Raw genomic sequence first — 18,772 nt, 5'->3', positions numbered from 1 at the left:
AAATCTTTTAAAGTTTCCCCAGGGAATCTCTAGGTTACTTTTGCTTATTTTTAAACTTTATAAAAGTTGTCTTATAGACCTTGGATTTTCAACATTGTTACTAAGATTCATACCTTTTGTTTCATGTAGCTGTATAGTTCATTCGTTTTTACTTTTCTGTTGAGTGGATATACCGTAATTTATCCATTCCCCTCTTGGTGTGCGTTTGGTTATTTAATCTTCTTAACAATATTGGCTGGGCGCAGTGGCTCATTCCTATAATCCTAGCACCTTGGGAGGCTGAAGTGGGAGGATCGCTTGAGGTCAGAAGTTCCAGACCAACCCAAGCAAGAGTGAGAACCCATCTCTACAAAAAATGGAAAAATTAACCAGGTGTAGTGGTGCATGCCTGTAGTCCCAGCTGCTGGGGAGGCTGAGGCAGGATGATTGCTTGAGCCTAGGCATTTGAGGTTGCAGTGAGCTATGATGATACCACTGCACTCTAGTCCAGGCTACAGAGTAAGACCTTGTCTCAAAAAAAATAAATAAATGAAAATTATCCGGTGCTGTTATTCTGAACATTCTTGAACAGAAGAATTCTAGCTTCCTGGTGTATGTGTGCTAAAGTTTTTTTGGTATATATAGCATACCATGCTGGGTGGTAAAGTACATGCAGAGCTCAGTTTTATAGACTAATGACTGTTTCTTTTATTTATTGTTGCTTAACCAACCATGTCAAACTGAATGACATAAGATAGTAGATATTTTATTCTCTCATATTCTGTGGGTCAGAATTCAGGGTATGGTTGGAATGGCTTGTCTCTATTTCAGAATGTGTGGGGCCTCAGCTGGGAAGATTCAGAGGTTGGAGGCTGAAAAAGCTGGGACTTCCAGGATGGCTTCTTCACTCAGAAGTCTGGCACTTTGTTAGCGATGGCTGAAGTTAGCCTCTTTGGCACGGCAGTTTCAGGGTTGTAAGATCTCTTACATGAAGTCTCTGTGCTCATTAAACAAGGTAGAAGCTGTATGTTCATTTATAACCTGGCCTGGGAAGTCATCTAATATCATTTCCGTCTAGTCACTTCTGTTGACCACAGTGGTCGTGAGCTTCCACAGATTTAAGGGGAAGAGACATAGAACTCCATCTTTCAATGGGAAGAGTGTCAAAGAATTTGCAGCCCTGTTTAAAAACACACGTAATATAAATTGTTTATTTCCTTAACAATTTGCACTTCTAAAAAAATGTAACTTCTAACATTATTACAGTGTTACTATTGATTACTGAGATTGTTTTGCCATTTAAAATATATTTTCAAACATTTTTTTAGAAGCTACAAACTTATGGAATCTTGTTCTATGTATAAAATAATTACCTGATACCACCTGTGAAAGAGAAAATGATGCAACTTACATTCAGTGTTAGAAAAGTTTTTGAGCTATATTGGAAAACTGAAGAGAAGTTGGAGGACTATCGGTGAAGACCTCTTTCAGTGTTAGTGTTGAGATTGCATTGTACTGATGGGCGAAGGAAGCCACTGGTAGACGCTGACTGCAGAGTCACAGGATGAAAATGAACTGACTTACTATTCCTTCCTGATCTAGTAATACTTTTTATGTTTTGTTTCTTACAGTTTAATAGGTTGTGTGTGTGTGTGTGTGTGTGTGTGTGTGTGTGTGTGTGTGTGTGTGTAAGAGTCTCGCTCTGTCTCCCTGGCTAGAGTGCACTGGCATCATCAATAGCTCATCACAATCTTGAACACCTGCGCTCAAGTGAATTCCTGCCTCAGCCTCCCGAGTAGCTGGGACTACAGGCTCACACCACCACACCCAGCTAATTTTATCTATTTTTTGTAGAGACAGTCTTGTTCCTGCTCAGGCTGGTCTTGAACTCCTGGCCTCAAGTGATCCTCCCACCTCGGGTTCCCAGAGTGCTAGGATTACAGGCGTGAGCCACTGCGCCCAGCCTTTAATAGTTTTTTTGACTGTATCTTTGTTTCCTTTGAGTACCATGTGTACCAGGCTATTTCTAATAAAATTTAAATTACTAAGTGTTCAGTTGGAAGTCAGGTTTAATTCTCGCTCTGCCCTAAGTCTTGGTGTAATCTCTAAGAGACTTGGTTCCTGGTGTTCTTGCTTTTCTGCTGTGATTCTATAATTAGTAATATGAGTTATAAAGCCAATCAGAAAATATGCCATGAATGAAACGGTTTCTGTTAACAGTTTCCAACCCTGAATGCTTCACATTGGTAATTCACTCTCCAGCCGTTATGTGGCATTTGCCTGGTTTCTGTAAGCAGCTTAAACATTTTATGGTCCCTCTCTGTGATGACCCTAGAAATCCCTGGGGAAACATTAAAAGTGGTCTGGGTAGGTATTGCAATTGCCTGAGTATTTCTGCCTAATCACAAAGGTGGTATTTGTTGGCTTCCCTAAAGCTGTTGGATAGTTTAAACATACTTTTGAGGGGAGCGGCGGTGTCCTGCAAATAAGCTGTTTCTCATTCATAATGTCATAGTGAAGTTTTTGTTCTTAATTTAGTTTGAAATCACATATAGTTCTTTGAAAAGCTATATATGCCATCATGTAATACACCTCTAAAATTATCATCATTTCTAGATGCATACTCTTCCTGGGATTTCTGTTTAGCTTTCAGGAGAAGTGCAGTGGCAGGTGTGTGATATAGAACTGTTGATATTCTCTATAGCTTTATATACCATTTTCTTATCTGTAGTAGGAGAGAAAGAAAAGTGGCTGTAGCCTCCTTTTGCTCTTTAAAATAATTCTGCTTGCCTTACAAAAGTATCTAAGTTAGTAGAGAAAAGTTAAACAAAATTAATGATCTTTAGTACAAAATTCCAGTGAAATGGACCTAGACCTGGATAGACCTTTACAGAGTGTCTAAATCAAAAGGAAAAACTGTAAAAGAAAGATTGTTCTAAACCTCATCTGGACAGAATCTGCGTGATATAATCTATAACGTTCTTCTGGAAAGAAATTAGTATTTCTGTTACAATAGTGACACAGTTGTCTGATGAACTTTCATGAGATTGACTTTTGCTAGGAAACTAGTTACCTATCCACAGAGTTGGCTTTCGTCTATCAGTCAAGAATCTAATACCTTTAATCGGACATTGTTTTCATTTTGTTACCTAGTTTAACAACTGTCTATTCCTTTTTCCTGTATATTTAATATATCCCTGTCAAGAGGTGTATCTTTGAATTAGTATCTTAGAGACCTCTTCCCTTGCTTACAAGATTATAATAAAAAATTGACAATGTGGTCATTACTAACATGTCTGGGAAAAATACTTTAAACTCCGTTAACAATGTAGAACTCCTGGAAGAACTTGGTAGTCTAAGAACCCTGGAACAGAGTTTTTCTCGTTTTAGTTCAGCGAGTTGGGAAATCTGTATTATTCTTCCCTCTTTACTTAAGAATAAGATTATTTTGTTACTTAGCCAGTCTGATTCAGGTAGATGTTCTCGTTTTAAATGTTGAGTTGCTTCCGGTCTATTTCCAAGCTAATTCTGGATCCAGGGCTCTTAACAGAGGACAAATTAATAAATACATAGTTTGTGGTTCAGGACTTCGTTGGCTTAAAGATTAATAACTTCATAAAAACTAATTAGAGAGACAGAGCCCACTTTGACACTAGTTTTTAAATTAGTAGGCACCTTGTTTAGAGGAACATGCCTTTAAAGTGTGAGGAAAAATATTTATTCTCCTATGTATAATGTGATGTCTAGGCACAAAGATAGGTAGAATTTTAGAGCTGGAAAAAGGCTAGTGATGTGAAACTCAATTTTGCAAGCAGGGAAACTTGAGGGCTATGCAGGTATGGAATATATTGAGGACTTGATTTCCTTTAATATGGTGGAGTTCTTTATTAGTTCGGCATAGATATTTCCTTTTTGGTTGATGAGTGTATATTTTCCTATTATATAGTTCCTGCTTATTTCTAGGAAATAGATCTTTAGGTATAATTTTATATAGTTTTATTAGGGGGAAATACCAGATATGATAGTAGTGATAGAACAGTGTAACTTATTTCTGAGTTAGTAAAATGGTTATTAAATTTTTAAAAGATTACTTGTGAGTCACAATTACCTGTTCTAATTTGTTAAAGAGGCCCCAGAGTAATTTTTAAAATCAGAATGTGGCTTTTAGCTCATGTTGACACGCCAGACTCTTCTGAATGTCTTTTTCTTTTCAGTTTAAGAGTTTGACAGACTGACTTGACTTATGAGTCTGGGCAAATGATTTAATCTTTCAGGTCCCTTTTTGGCCTCATTTTGCTCATTTAAAAATTAAGATGCTTGGAGATGATCTCTAAGATTCCTCAGTTTTAAAGTTTTTGGCCCCTTTTGAGAGAGGGTGTTTTAGATTTAGACTTGGCATCATGGCTTAATCAAGTTCCTAGGACTTAAAAAGTCTATGTGAGTGTTATAACTAAAGAAAAGAATTTTGGTGAAGCATCTAAAGTGGATCGAGCCTTTTAGGTATATGGCTGTCTATCTATATGTAAATACTATTCCTCCCCAATGTAGTTTACATCTGTACACACAGGATGTACTTTATGCTGATGGTCATAGTTTCATCACATTATTAAAGAAAATGCCTAGTAGCTTTTTTTAGTCCAACCCACTAGTTTTATGGATGAGAGAACTGAGCAGTGGCTTTAAAGACTTTCTTCCAGCATGACCTACAGTAAGATAAACAGTTTACCCCGCTCTTCATACCTGCAGGTAAATTTGGAGAACCACAGGCTTATATATGCCTTACTGAACAAAACAGAAGTTACTTACCTTTACTACATACATATTCGGCACACTACATACTCTCTATTAGTTTTCTATTGTATTAATATTCTGTTTCATTTTTTAAAAAGATGTTTGATTGCAGCTTGAATTTCTGCCTTGCCATTCATCTGATTGTGAATGAATCCTAAGAATTGGATGGCTTGGGCAAATAGCCTGCAAAAGTGTGGGGTCATGATGGGGCTGAAAAGCAAGATTGACATGGGAAAGCCAAAATTTTATTCTTATCAATGGGTTCATATAGAACATGGTTTCTTAATGTCAGTTCTACTGACATTTTGTTGTAGGGGACTGACTATTTCTATGTGTTGTAGTGTGTTCAGCAGCATTTCTGGCCTCAACCAAGTATCACCCTTCCCCCGGCTATAATAACCAAAAATGTGTCCAGATATTGCCAGATGTTCTCTGGAGAACAGAATCATCCACGATTAAGAATCATAGGTAAAGGATAATCATGTCCTCAGAAACAATGGAAATACCTTTTTAAGGGAGGTCATTTTGCTTTTATGAAGCTTTCTTCTTTAGATGCTACAGAGTAGGGTTCATTCTTAGTATTCAAGAGACTTCATTTTGTCTTAAGTTTGTCCGTTATTCTTCGTAGTCTCTTTCTAGTTATTCATGTATTACTACTGCTTTGTGTCCAAGACATAGTTTTTTTCTTTCCTGCCTTTGCGTTTTTACCTATGCTCTAACCACTGCTTGACTTGCTTTTCCGACTCATCGCCCCAGCCTCATTTCTGTTCTCCTGTCTTTCAGAACTCAGCGCAAATACTTGTGATCCTTTCTTTGCCCACAGTATTTTTTACCACTGATGTTTCTAAATAGCATATATTTGACAATTGAATACTCTTTTCATTTATTTCAGCTTTTCACAGAACCTTACTGAATTAATAGTGACCTCCCCATTCGACAATAATACTCATACTCTTTTAGCCAGGCATGGTGTTTTATGCCTGTAATCCCAGCACTTTGGGAGGCCAAGGCAGGAGGATCACTTGAGGCCAGGAGTTCAAGGCCAGCCTGGGCAACGCAGCGAGACCCCATCTCTATGAAAAACTAAAAAAATTAGCCAGGCGTGGTGGTGCATACCTGTAGCCCCAGCTGCTTGGGAAGCTGAGGCAGGAGGATCACTTGAGTCCAGGAGTTTGAGGCTGCAGTGAATTATAATTGTGCCGCTCCAGCCTGGGGTCACAGAGTAAGACCCTATCTCCAACAAAAAGAGAAAGAAATCAAATACCTTGCTGGTAGTTTTCACTTTGTGATATAACTTCCTGGTTTATGTAGTTTTGGACTAAGTGTGGTCTGTAATTTCTTGACTCATACTTTCACGAGAGAGGCCAGAGTAGTTTATGAGCTCAGTTGGCATCAAATGAGAAAAGAGGTTAGCTTCATTCTAGGATTACTTCGGTTTTTTATCTATTATGAGTAAAGGTTTAGGATCATAGTTTTAATCTATATCCTCTTTCTCTCCCTCCCTTTCTACCGGTATTTGAGTACCTATCATTTGCTAGGCATTGTTCAAAGCACCCAGAGATATAACAGTGAAAAAGATAAAAATCCCTGTTCTCCTGGAGATGGTTCTAGTGGGGGAAACAGACAATAAGTAGGGTAGATAATTAAAAATATTTTTCATGAAAGTTCTGTTAAAGCCAGGAGGAAGGGGAAGAAAGGAATGGGGGTGTGTGTGTGTGTATTTGGGGTACAGTTGCAATTTTAATAAGACAATTAAGGGAAGGCCTCACTGAAGTGATTTTGAGGAAATGACCTGAATAAAGTGGGAAAGGAAGCCTTGGGAATAGCAAGTAAAAGGCCCTGTAGCTGATAGCTTGCTCAGTGAACAGCAGGAGTGGAATGAGCCAGGAGCAGAATAGGAGATCAGGCCAGATAGGTAGCAGGGCTAGGGTGATAATAGATGTTACCTGACCATTTGGGGCCTTATAGGTCATTGTCAGGACTTGGGTTTTTACTTAGTGTTGGGAAATGACTAGACTGGATTTTGGGTAGAAGAGTGACATGATCTAACTTAACCCTTTTAATGCAATATTAGTCTGGCTGCCACATTCACACTAAATAGCATGAATATGGTTAATGATGAGAGCCAGGTGACCATTTAGGAGGCTCTTGCAATAATTCAGTTGGTTTCAACCAAAGTAGTGACAGTGAGATGACAACAAGTGATTGAATATTGGATATATTAATATTTTGGAGCTAGTGCCAATAAGATTTGCTAATGGATTGACTGTCGTGAGGTGAGGGGTGTCTTTATGAGAGAGAGAGAGAGGTGGTGGGGAGTTTGAAGTTAAGGATTACACAGAGGTTGTTGATCTGAGCAGATCCATTCAGTTGAAGCAGGTTTGAGATGGCATATAGAGAATGGGGAGAGGGGAATATTGGCTTCATTGTTAAGTTTGAGATGCTTTTTAGACATTCAAATGAAGATATTGAGTAGGCAGGTGGATACAGGAGTCTGGAATTCAGGGGAGCAGTTTCAGCTAAAGATGTAATTTGAGAGTCAGAAACGTAGGTGATACTTAAAGCCCAAGATTGCATAAGGTCAGTGAGGAAGTGAGTGTGAGTGTCAGTAAAAAGATTGAGATTGGACAAATGCAGTTTTAGAAGGAATCAAAAAAGGCAAGAGGAAAAAAACCAGGTTAATATAACGTCTTGAAAGACAAGTGAGGAAAGTATTTGAAGGAGAAAGCAATAACCTGTGTTAGATACTGCTTATGGATCAAGGATGATAAGGACTGAGAATTGGACATTAAATTTAGCACAGTGAAGGCCATTGGTGACCTTGACTAGCAGTTTCAGTGCAGTAGTGGGGTTGGAAACTTGGGTTGAAGAGATAATGGGAGGAGAGAAATTAGACAAAATGAATATTTGTTATAAAAAAGAAATTAAGAGAGAAGTAGGAAGAGAGAAATGGGGCAATAACATTTGCCCTGATTTCTTACTGTTAGCTGACCTCCTAATCTATCCCCTTTGCTGTTGCTGCTGGGCTCCCCTGTTATTGAGGGCAGTATTTCTCCTTCAATCCAGGGAAGGAATGAGCCTATCTGGGCTGCTTTTTCTCTGTCTTGGAAGTTGGGAAATGCCAGGCTTGGGCTGTCTTCTTCTGTTGGCTGGGATTTGTTAGATGCCTTACTATGTTGTTCCTCTAGTCCTGGGGTCCCTAACTAGATCACCTTCCTCTTTACATCATTCAGAGTTTTTCTTTGGTTGCCAAAGAAAATTGGATTATTTGCAGGATTTAATGTTACTCTTAAATAGCAGGGGTGAGCTGGGAGAATGGAGTCTATGCCATCTTGCCTAGACCAGAGGTTCTTCTATTTATTTTTAAGAACTGATAGATTAACAAATTAATGTTTGGTTTAGCTTCCATTTTCTTGAAGATGTGTTCTCTGTTCCTCAATCTCAGTATCTCTGAGTAGTATTTTTGAAAGTATGTTCCGGTCCATGCCCTGTCAGGAACAGCACCAGGCAAGCAGGAAAGGGAAGCTTCATCTGTATTTACAGTTGCTTGTATCACCGCATAAGCTCTGCCTCCTGTCAGAGAGCAGTGGCATTAGGTTCTCCTAGGAGCATGAACCCTACTGTAAACTGCACATGTAAGGGATCTAGGTTGCGCACTCCTTATGAGAGTCTGATGCCTGATGATCTGAGGTGGAGCTAAGGTGGTGATGTGCTGGGAGTGGCTGCAAATACAGATTATCATTAGCAGAGAGGTTTGACTGCACAGAGACCATAATAAATCAGTTGCTTGCAGACTCATGTCAAAACCCTATCAGTGAGTGGCAAGTGACAATGCAATAGTAATAATAGAAATAAAGTGCACAATAAATGTAATGCGCTTGAATCATCCCAAAACTGTCCCCCCCCCCCCCCAGTCCATGGAAAAATTGTCTTCCATGAAACTGGTTCCTGGTGCCAAAAAGGTTGGGGGCCACTGATCTAGATGAAGACCAGTCATATATTAAATACTGGAAATATAGAATATGTAAATAACAAAATAAGAGGACCTAACTCAGCTTGAAGAATACAGAGTAAATGTATTGTGAGGTATGATTGACCAGGAAAGGCTTTCCCAGTGAGACGTGAGTTTTAGGAATAGAAGATGCTCCTGGATATTTTCAGGTTAGAGATGTGTATAGGATATGACAAACAGATTGGCCTGAGTAGTGCTGAGGGACTGTGTTGGAGAAGTTTTACATTTCTTCTATTGTGCTTGGTAAAGTATATATTAAATAATGTGTATGTGTTCACTAAGTTTGATGAAAAAGTCCCAACGGGTGGGCTTTGAGAGGAGTTTAATTTGTCTTAAATAATTATTTAAAGGTTGAGTATGTTTTACTACATCTCAGTCTTACGTACAAATTAAGTGTACAGAAGTACAAATAATTTGTCAACTGACTTACAGAAAACTAAAAGTATCAAACTAAATAAAGGTAGTTTAGAGGCTGGGTGTAGTGGCTCATGCCAGTAATCCTGGCACTCTGGAAGGCTGAGGTGGGAAGATCACTTGAGGCCAGGAGTTGGAGGCTGCAGTGAGCTGTGATCACACCACTGCACTCCAGCCTGGGTGACAGAAGCGAGATGTTGGGTTTTTGGTTTTTTTTTTTTTTTTTTAAGATAGTATAGAGGTGTCAGTTTATAAAGTTGAAAAGTATGGGCTTTGTGTGTGGCAAGGGTACAGTCAGCAGAGTCCATAATGTGGGAAATTCTAAAGGACATATAGCTCTGTTACTTCCACAAATTATGAGGAAGAAAAGTAGAGAGAGGAATCTGTTAGATTTGAGATCTGTCAACCAAATGAATGGTGTGGATCTTGTTTGAATCTGATTTGGACAAAACCACTGAAACAATCCAGTAATGGGATATTTGACGTGAAGGAATTATTATTAGTTTTTCAAATTATGAAAATGTATATGTCTATTCTAAGAATCTTTTAGAAATACATACTGAAATATTTATAAAGGAAATGATGTGATTTGGGGGATTGAGTCCAAAATAATCCATAGGGGTGGGGGACAGATGTTATAGATGAGGTAAGATTGGCCAAAAGTTGATAGTTGAAGTTAGTTTATGGTTATAAGGAGGTTGTGGAGATTTCATTATCCTTCAGCTTGTTTGAAAATTTTTATTCAAAAAGGATCTAAGATAAATGAAGAACATGGGTGATGATCAAGATTGCTTTTATTGTTTTATAAAATTAATGTGGATTTTAGGGTTCTATATAATCTGTCCCTACCTACCTATATCCAGTGTCAAGATGAGTGTGTTTCTCCCCTTGTTCACTGTCTGAGCTCTAGCCACATAACCATTGTATACATGTTATTTCTTCTTCCTGAGACACACCACAATCCCTGCCAGTGTCTTCTACCCCTCTCGACATTCCCTGCTCCTCATCCTCACCCCTCTGCCAATTTGTCTGTCCAAGTCCTCATTTATATTAATACTTTGGAGCTCTGTTTAAATGTTTAGAAGTCTTTCTAGATCCCTCCATCTAAAACCAATGTTATTATGATCGCTTACATTACATACGTTTTGTATGATTATTTGTTTATTAACATAGATCTTCCACATTAAACTCTAAATTTAATGAGCCACAGTTCTTGTTTATGTATCCCTTTGCCTCTAGTATAATCCCTGGTAAATAATAGTTGCTTAAATAGTTGTTAAATGAAAAGGAGTAGGGGAGGAGAGGGGATGAGTTCATGATGGGTTGAGTACTTGACTCAAATAATCTGCCAGAGTACACATCTCTTTTCAATATCAGAGGTCATCTGGTTTAAGCAGTAAGGCAAAAGGGTTAAGTATTCAATCCCAAGAGTCTATCAGGATGAATTGGCTGTTTAGAATTGGCCCTGGTACATTTGTTTCCTATTACTATAGACCTCTCTAGAAAGCTGATGTAACCTAAAGTGAAAGATAAAATTTGTATTTAAGGGACACTCCCCCCCCTCCCGGTTTTATTTTACAACTAAAATATGGGATATTTAACATTAGACAGTTTGGCTTCTCCCACCCTTCCCCTTTTATTTCCTTCCTCTTTTTAAATTTGCGGGGGGTAATGGCATTGAATTTGTGGCTGATAATGTGATGTCTGTTCTATTGGACTACTTTGGTTTTACTGTTCAGCATGGAACTTCTTTTAGATGACTGGGAAGCCCAGGAAACCTTCAGGATATGGACTATTGTTAACTGAAAATACCTGTGTTTCCTGAATTTGTCTCAGAGATTTCATCTCGTCATTTCTTCTATTATTTTTCTTCCTCTCTTGTACCTTTTATGAAATGGAGTTGAGGTACAAAGTTATATTTATTAAATTGTTATTCTTATCTAATACACACATTGCAATTAGGATTACATCATTTTATGCATTCAACGACCATGTGAGGCAGATGTTGCTATTATTTCCAGAGATCAATTTACATACCTAGGATTATAAGTAAATAAAAGTGAGAACTTGCCTTGAAACCCCATCTTCCTTCTCTTTCCCCTATTTGTTTCTCAGTGCTTTTGAGCTAGATAGTGAATACTTTTTTTTTTATGTGACTCAGTAATTTCCATATTAATCTGTCCCATAGTGACCCTAATACTTACTCTGGATACTGTGAATCTGTCGATTGTATACTCTGAGATGATTTCTGTTGGTTTTGTACGTCATTTAAATAACCTGGAGATTTCAGAATTTAGGTGTCTCAGAATTTTTCGTACACTTGGAAGTAGCACATATAACTCTTTGTCAAATAATTTATCTACCAGTTTTTGGTTGAGCACGGCATTGTGTAACTTGCTGTGAACAGTCATTTTACTTGAGCTTGTTAATAGAAGCAACCTGTGTTGCGTTAAAAAGAAAGAGCCATGATAGGACTGAAATCAGAATCAAAGATGAAATTACCACCATTCAGGTCTTTCTGGCATATTTGTTGTTGATTTAATCAGATTTTTAAGATTGTGTAGATCAGGGAAGAGAAATTATAATCTACCAGCTCTGTTCTACTGGACTTACATGTAAATTTTCCATTTTGGAATAGGATTAGGTGACTTAATTAGAGGCAGCACTTAGGTCTGGTGTTCCATGTGGTTTAACATCTAGCTTTTGGTGTTACTTTTAAATAAATGTATAGCTTTTGCTGTAGCTTATGTCTGAAGAAAGGAAGTATCCACAACTGTGGGCTGTACTCTGCTGTCTGTGGCAGTGCTGTAGGCCTTGAAGATAGGGTTCATGAAGTTCAAAGAGTTGATCTGCTAATAATCTCTTAAACCCATTGATAGTAAAGAGTAATTTATTGTAAATCCTTATTTTTCTTTCTCTCTGTTAGCAGAAATTATAATATATTTCTTAGTGGTTTTATTTTTAGCAGAATTGATGTTCTGGTAAAATAAGTGATCCAAATCATTACCTTTTATAGTACAATAGAAAAGATCCTATCGTTGACACCTTTGAGCAGAGCTGCGGTCTCTAGGCTTGCAGCTTGTTTGAGACTGAGCGGGGCCAGCCGGGGGCTGCAGTGACAGCAGGGTAGATGAGTGACTAGGTGAGCCAGTGAAGCTTCATCTGTAATTACAGCCCCTCCCCATAGCTCACACCTCCTGAGCTCTGTCGACACTTGCCCCTGTAGCGCTGCACACTCTCCCCTCCTCCTGTGGAAAAATTGTTTTCCATGAACCAGTCCCTGGTGCCAAAAAGGTTGGGGGGACTGCTGTGGGCTTTGAGGATTCAGTGTACAATTTCTAATAAAATAGGAGCTTGGCCCCACACATTGAAGAGTGGTTAAATCACTTTACATAAAAGTTCCTGTGTTGGTCTCTTTGTCTTTTTCTGATGAAACATTTCCATTAACGGTATCATTCAAGATGGCTTTAAAGAACTAAAAACAAAAATTAATTTTTAGCCAACATGTAAGCTGAACTCTAAATTTGCAAGGGAAAAAAAGTTTTTCATTATATGGTTTTAGAGTGTAGAGTACAGAGGTTTTCCTAAGTAAGAAAATGATTTTTTCTCAGGTAAATAAAATATTCTCTATTCTTGGATTCAGTAAAACATCCTAAGATTTGGATATTGGGTAATAGTCTAACCCTGTGAAAAGAACTGTTAAAGTAAGTTCACACAGCTAAAAAAATCTATTTGTACAACAAAAAATTCTTAGATAAACCAATATTGGCACATGGCTGGCAATATGAAAATTTATTGTTCATGTGGTATCACAGAGGCAAATATAGGTACTGTATTTTATTGCATTTAGGTAACCAGAAAGCAATTCATAGTGTAAAACATTAGTTTTTATATAGCACATGTAGACAAAGCCAATTTACCAATAAAAAGTTTGTAATAGCGAGCAAAATAAGAGTTAAAAGAATTCTAACTCAGTCGATAGCCACAGTACATACATGTAGCACACATTTTGGTACAAAGTAGTATAAAGCACATAGTATAATCATACATTTGAAGACATCCTAGTGTCCTGCTTAGACACACAGTTAAAACAATTATTTCACTAATTGTTAGCACAGAATAGGCAACCAGAAAGAGTTGAAAGACTCGTTAATGTTGGAATCCATATCTCTTTCTTCATTGTTGATAATGACTATATTAAAAACCAAGTCATCATTGTATTTAAAGTATTATTCTGTAACCTTTGTCCTGTGTTCTTTTTTGAAGTCTGTACAGCATAACATTAAGCATGTCTCTAATGTTAAATCAGGGTCTCCTGTTTTTGAACTGTAAATTATCAGAGTAATTTATATTTTGAATGTTAGGGGGAAATCTACCTTTACTTCTGATAAGCTGAGTTTCTATGTTGTCTTGTTTTTGTTAAGGAAAAAACCATATGCTGTGAAGCTCTTAGTTTTGTGATAATGTTTGCAGTGTTCTGCCCTGCCAGTGATTTATGGTAACATTTTCATAGCTCACCTGAGACTTGTTAACTGTTTACCGCTCACCTTTGCTAACAGCTCAGTTTTCTGCTCATCTTGGTGATATTTTGAATATGAGATACTTTATGGATACTTGGGATGGAGTTTTCCATTTTTCACTAGAGATACTCAAAGTTTGAGCAGCATTATGGAATAACAACATTGTGACAACTTTCTACTGGAAATCGCTTCCAGTTCTAAATCATTGTATAACATCTAAAATGAAACCTGTTCAGAAGTTGGAAATTGCTAGTATTCCCTTAGTGCCACTTTTATTTGATTAGTTTATTAGCCAGTCTTCCCAAAAATATTATCAGGCTTGCTTTATATTGTTATTTAGGAGATTACTTGTGTAGTAGGCCTACTACTTTTGACTTCAGGAAAGTTGAAAAGGGGCTTTCATTAAGATCAAAGAAAAAAGATATTTATGAAAGTTTGTATGAACTAAAATGTTTTAAGTAATTTTCTTTTCTTTTGTATTTTTAAGCATCCAAATAGATTTTAAAGTGCATTTTTTTTTTTTTTTTGGTCCCTTGGCAGTAAGTCAGATAGAAAAAAAAAAAGAAAAGTTCTTTTGGTTAAGATGTCTAAACTCAGAGATAACAAATAGGTCTCATCTTTCCTGCCAATTTAGAGTGCTTGGTGTCCTGGAACACTGTCCTGAGAAGGCTTATGAGCTAAGTTCAGGATCTCTGGGAGAGACTGCCAGAATTTTTTTTCCACCAAGGGTGATTACAGAGGAAGTGGCATAAATTTGCTAAGAAATGATCTTTCCCTTTGGTTTTCATCAGAAAGGTTTTATTTTGGCTAGCTAGCCACTTTCAGTTTGTAGAACAAATTTGTCTGTGAGTAAACTATCATTAAATAGATGTTCTGTCAATTTTATCATCACCTTTTGGCTTCAGAGTCCTGTCTTTTATGATACTTGACACCTCTTCTGTTTTATTTACTTGAAGACTCAAGTTTCAAAAAGAAGCAAAGAAGCTACATGGTTTCTTAAACATAAGAGTGATGGGAAGAAATTGTTTTGAGGTGAATTTATTGAAGAAGGTAGTATAGTTGACTGGTGTTGGGATGAGCAGCTAAGGAGGCTGTTGTAGTCGTCTAGTGGTGATAGATGGGGACCTGGTATGATGGTAGCTTTAAAAAATGAAAGGAACCTAAAAAACCAAGAGAGTTTGCAGGATGGGAAGATGGTGAGCCTTGAAGAGTAATGAAAGTTGGGAATAGAATATCAGGGTTAGCTAGCTTTGTCTCCTTTGTGGGAAGGGTATTTTTATAGTTCAAGAATGACCCGTAGGTTATTCTTGATATCTTGAGGCCCTTTCCTGGATTTGGGCTATAACTAGACCTGAAGCCAACATTGAAGCAGACAGCTGTACTTAAAAAGTATCTTTTTTTGTCTTATACCAGTTCCAGCAAGATTAGAGAACTATGAAATACCTTGTTTCTAAAAGAAGAGAAATAATTCATAATAGTTAATCACAGTGGTTGATTGGAATGGCTTATGTTTGGCCCATACAAAAATTAAAATACCATTGCTATCTTTGGTCTTTTTTCTTTTCTTTATTTGTCCACGCTGGTCTTGAACTCCTGGCTTCAAGTAATCCTTTTGCCTCGGCCTCCGAAATGCTGGGATTATAGGCATGAGCCACTGCATCTGGCCCTTGGTCTTAATTATTATGCCACGATTAGGTATTAACTCATTTCTAACCTCACTGTGGTCAGATTTGTCCTCTTTTATTATTGACATTAGGTTGTATTTTGTCCTGTTGGGGGACTATGTAAAAGGTCATGTATAGTCACTTAAATTTTTTAGGAATGAGTATGTGTATCCTGATTGGAAGTAAGGCTATGAAAAATAATTTTGTTGTAAATTATGAAATATTTTGATTACAAAATACACGAGGTACCATGTGCCCCCTATAAAGAATGTTAAAATGTTACCACATTTCTAAGAGGTTTTTAAAAAGAGATGTCAAACATTACATTATAAGTAAAGCTAAAATCCAGCTTCTCCATTCCCTTTCCCAGAGGTAATGAGGACCCTAATTTGGAATTTGTTGTATATCAGTTCCACGTATTTATCACTTTTCTGTATTGGTAACAATCCTTTTTATTGCTTATTTGTTCTTTTAGTTTTTATGTAGTTTTCCCATTCCACATTGTTGATATTTAGTCATGTTGGTACATAAAGTAATTGCTAAACAGCATTTCATTAAATTCCTTTACTACTTGTATGTATCTATGATAGTACTTATTCTTGTTTATTTTTTGTTTTTATATGGTGTTTCTATTCAGCATTTCTGAGATCTAGTCATACTGATACATATAGTTCTAGTTAATTTTCTTTTTGTTGATACAGAAAAATCTGTTAAAGGAATGAATTATAGTTTCTCTATATACTTACTTCAGCAGAATTAGATTATAATTAATTTTTAGCTACTGGAATGAACCTGTTTCCTCATTAAATGTATAGATCATGTTCTCAGAAGTAGAATTCCATGATGGTTGGGTATGCACATTTTCAAGTTATTCTTCAAAAATGGTGTTGCCAGTTTTTACTGTTCCCAGCAATGTATGAATTGCTCTTTTTCATTTCTCACCAACTGTTGGTTTTATCAGACTTTTGAGTTTTTCCAATCTAGGTTTGAAACAGCATCTTAATATTTTACCCATATTAATATTGTAAACAAATTGTAATGAGACTTGGCATATTTTTTATATATGTATGGGTTATTCAGGTTTCTTTTACGTGAGTTTCCTATTTCTATTGCCTTTTTTTCTTTTAACCCATTTCTTGGAATTCTGCTGTATATTCTAAATTTTAATCTTTAATTGTATGTTACAGATATTTTCTACCAAGCAGGAGCTTGCCCTTTAACTTTATTAGGTCTTTTATTATATGTTGAAAATTAGGTGATGTTTTTGTGTCTTAAGAAATCCTTCCCTGCTGTAAGTTTTGAAAATATTCTTTTTTTTTTTTTAAGTTTGGCTGTTCAGATTTAGCAATTTGAAAAGCCAAATTTATGTAATTATATCATGAAGAGAGCTAATTTTACTTCTTCCATCTAGAGAACTGGCCATTTCAATACCATTTGTTGAATAGTTCAATCTTTCCCCACTAGTTTGAATGCCATTTCTTTTATATATCTAATTCTAAGATTTGAGGCACTCTGTATTTTGTTCCATTGGTTTTATTGTCTGTCATACACTGCCTTAATTATCATAGCTTTGTAGTAAGTTTTGCTATCTGACAATGTGAGTTTGCATCATACTTCTTTTTCAAAATTTCTTGGAAGTCGGTTCTATTTTCCATGTGAATTTTTGGATCTTTTTCCCAGCTTCCATTACAAAAACCCTGTAGGGAATTCGGAATTTCTGTGAATTTATAGATATATATGAGAATTGCCGTCCTCAAAAAATACATCCCAGCATTTGTATAGATCTTCATGCCTTTCAAGTTTTATTATTTTCTCTATATTTCTTATATGTCATATTAGCTTGTATTGGTGTTACAAATAGTGCTTATTAAAAATGAGTATTTTCTACTTTTCTGACTAGTAGTTTTTTATATTGATCTTTACTCAGCACCTTTGCTGAATTTTTGATTAGCTTTAGTAATTTGTAGTGTCTCTTGGATTTTCTGTGTAGGTTAGTCTTTAATGTAGATAATACTTACATCTCCTGAGAAATCCAATTTCAGAGAAATTATATGCCACAGGACCAGGATACCAGAAGGCAGTTCCACTTAGTTAATTTGGGAAAATCTGTATGAAGGGTTTTATCCAAGTGTGTCTTATGGGTTGGGGGGAAGAATGAGTGTGTGTATGTCTGTCTGTCTTGGGTTTTTCTTGGACTCGATAGTTAGTCTATATAAGGACCTTTAGAAGTTAAGTCCCACACATTCCCACCTTTCACTCCATAGATATTACTGCTACCCTTGGATTTTCATTCAGTTTATTTCCTTTTAGGAGACGCAGGTCAGAATGGAGATGGGCTGCAGACCGAGCAGCTATTGTCAGCCGCTGGAACTGGCTTCAGGCTCATGTTTCTGATTTGGAATATCGAATTCGGCAGCAAACAGACATTTACAAACAGATACGTGCTAATAAGGTAAGGGATAAGTGTCTGGTGTTTTTCAACCCAGCTAAAAACTACCATTATCCCTTTTTCCCCCATACCCTTCTACCTCTTCACTATTTCACAGTAAATGGTTTAATGATCTAATATAGTGGTTTAATTTGTTTAAGAGCCTGATATTGCTTAGGGTAGTGTGGAAAACACTGTTAGAATATAATGTTTTGAACAAAACAGTGTGGGTTTCTGGGCTAACAGGAAACGAGAAAGAGACTAAGTAATGTAAGCCACTGATACATAACTGTCATATTTGTTACACTTATGGAAAAGTACTATTGAGGATTTTCATCTTCTTGCATTTTTGCTTAGATGTGCTCTTGTTTTACTGCTAAGCTTCCCTTGCTTTCTTGAGAAATAGGGTTTTCCCTAAAAGATTGTCTAGGCAAAATTAGACATCGGTGAATAGGATTTTTATTTTCCTGTGTTCTCCTGTCTGCAGAGGACTGATTGTTACTGTACATCTTTTATCTTTGACAGTGACATTTTGCATAGATTTTCTTCTTGAAAAATCAACTTGAAAAAAGTTCTCCACTCAATTTGGATTTCTTAAGGAGCAATTTGCATAGAAAACAAATGCATTCAACAAATACTGAGTGCCTACAATGTCTAGCACTGTTCTTTATCGTGAGGTCACAGTAATGAACAAAAGTCGTGCCTTCATGGAGCCAACATTCTTGCAAAGCATTTTTTGTATTAATTTGGTATGGTTCAGCTACGTGACTGACACATGGATCTAGATGAAGGCTACTGCTTCTGAAAATAAGTGCCATAATGCTTTTTGTCCTTAGTACTAGTTGAAGCCTTAAGAAAATTGCTATACTATGGACAGTATACATTAAATTAATTAGTAGGCCAGAAGTTAAAGGTTGACCAAATGACAAGATAAACAAAATGATCAGAGTTTGAAATAAAACTT

The 18,772-nt window shown here is 36.8% G+C and overlaps 1 protein-coding gene across 4 annotated transcripts in view; it reads left to right on the top strand.

The window, feature by feature from the left end:
• The window catches only part of KANSL1 (KAT8 regulatory NSL complex subunit 1), a 179,479-nt gene that overhangs the window by 98,656 nt on the left and 62,051 nt on the right, over positions 1–18,772 (top strand). For all 4 annotated transcript variants that reach the window (XM_045525921.1, XM_045525924.1, XM_045525923.1 and 1 more), the window contains one exon: positions 17,691–17,832. In XM_045525921.1, the coding sequence (XP_045381877.1) occupies positions 17,691–17,832 (142 nt within the window). The remainder of the gene's footprint in view (positions 1–17,690; positions 17,833–18,772) is intronic.

This window comes from Lemur catta, chromosome 15 (genome assembly GCF_020740605.2).
Source record: "Lemur catta isolate mLemCat1 chromosome 15, mLemCat1.pri, whole genome shotgun sequence".
Classification (NCBI taxonomy): Eukaryota; Metazoa; Chordata; class Mammalia; order Primates; family Lemuridae; genus Lemur; species Lemur catta.
This window is presented reverse-complemented; position numbering and strand designations above follow the sequence as displayed.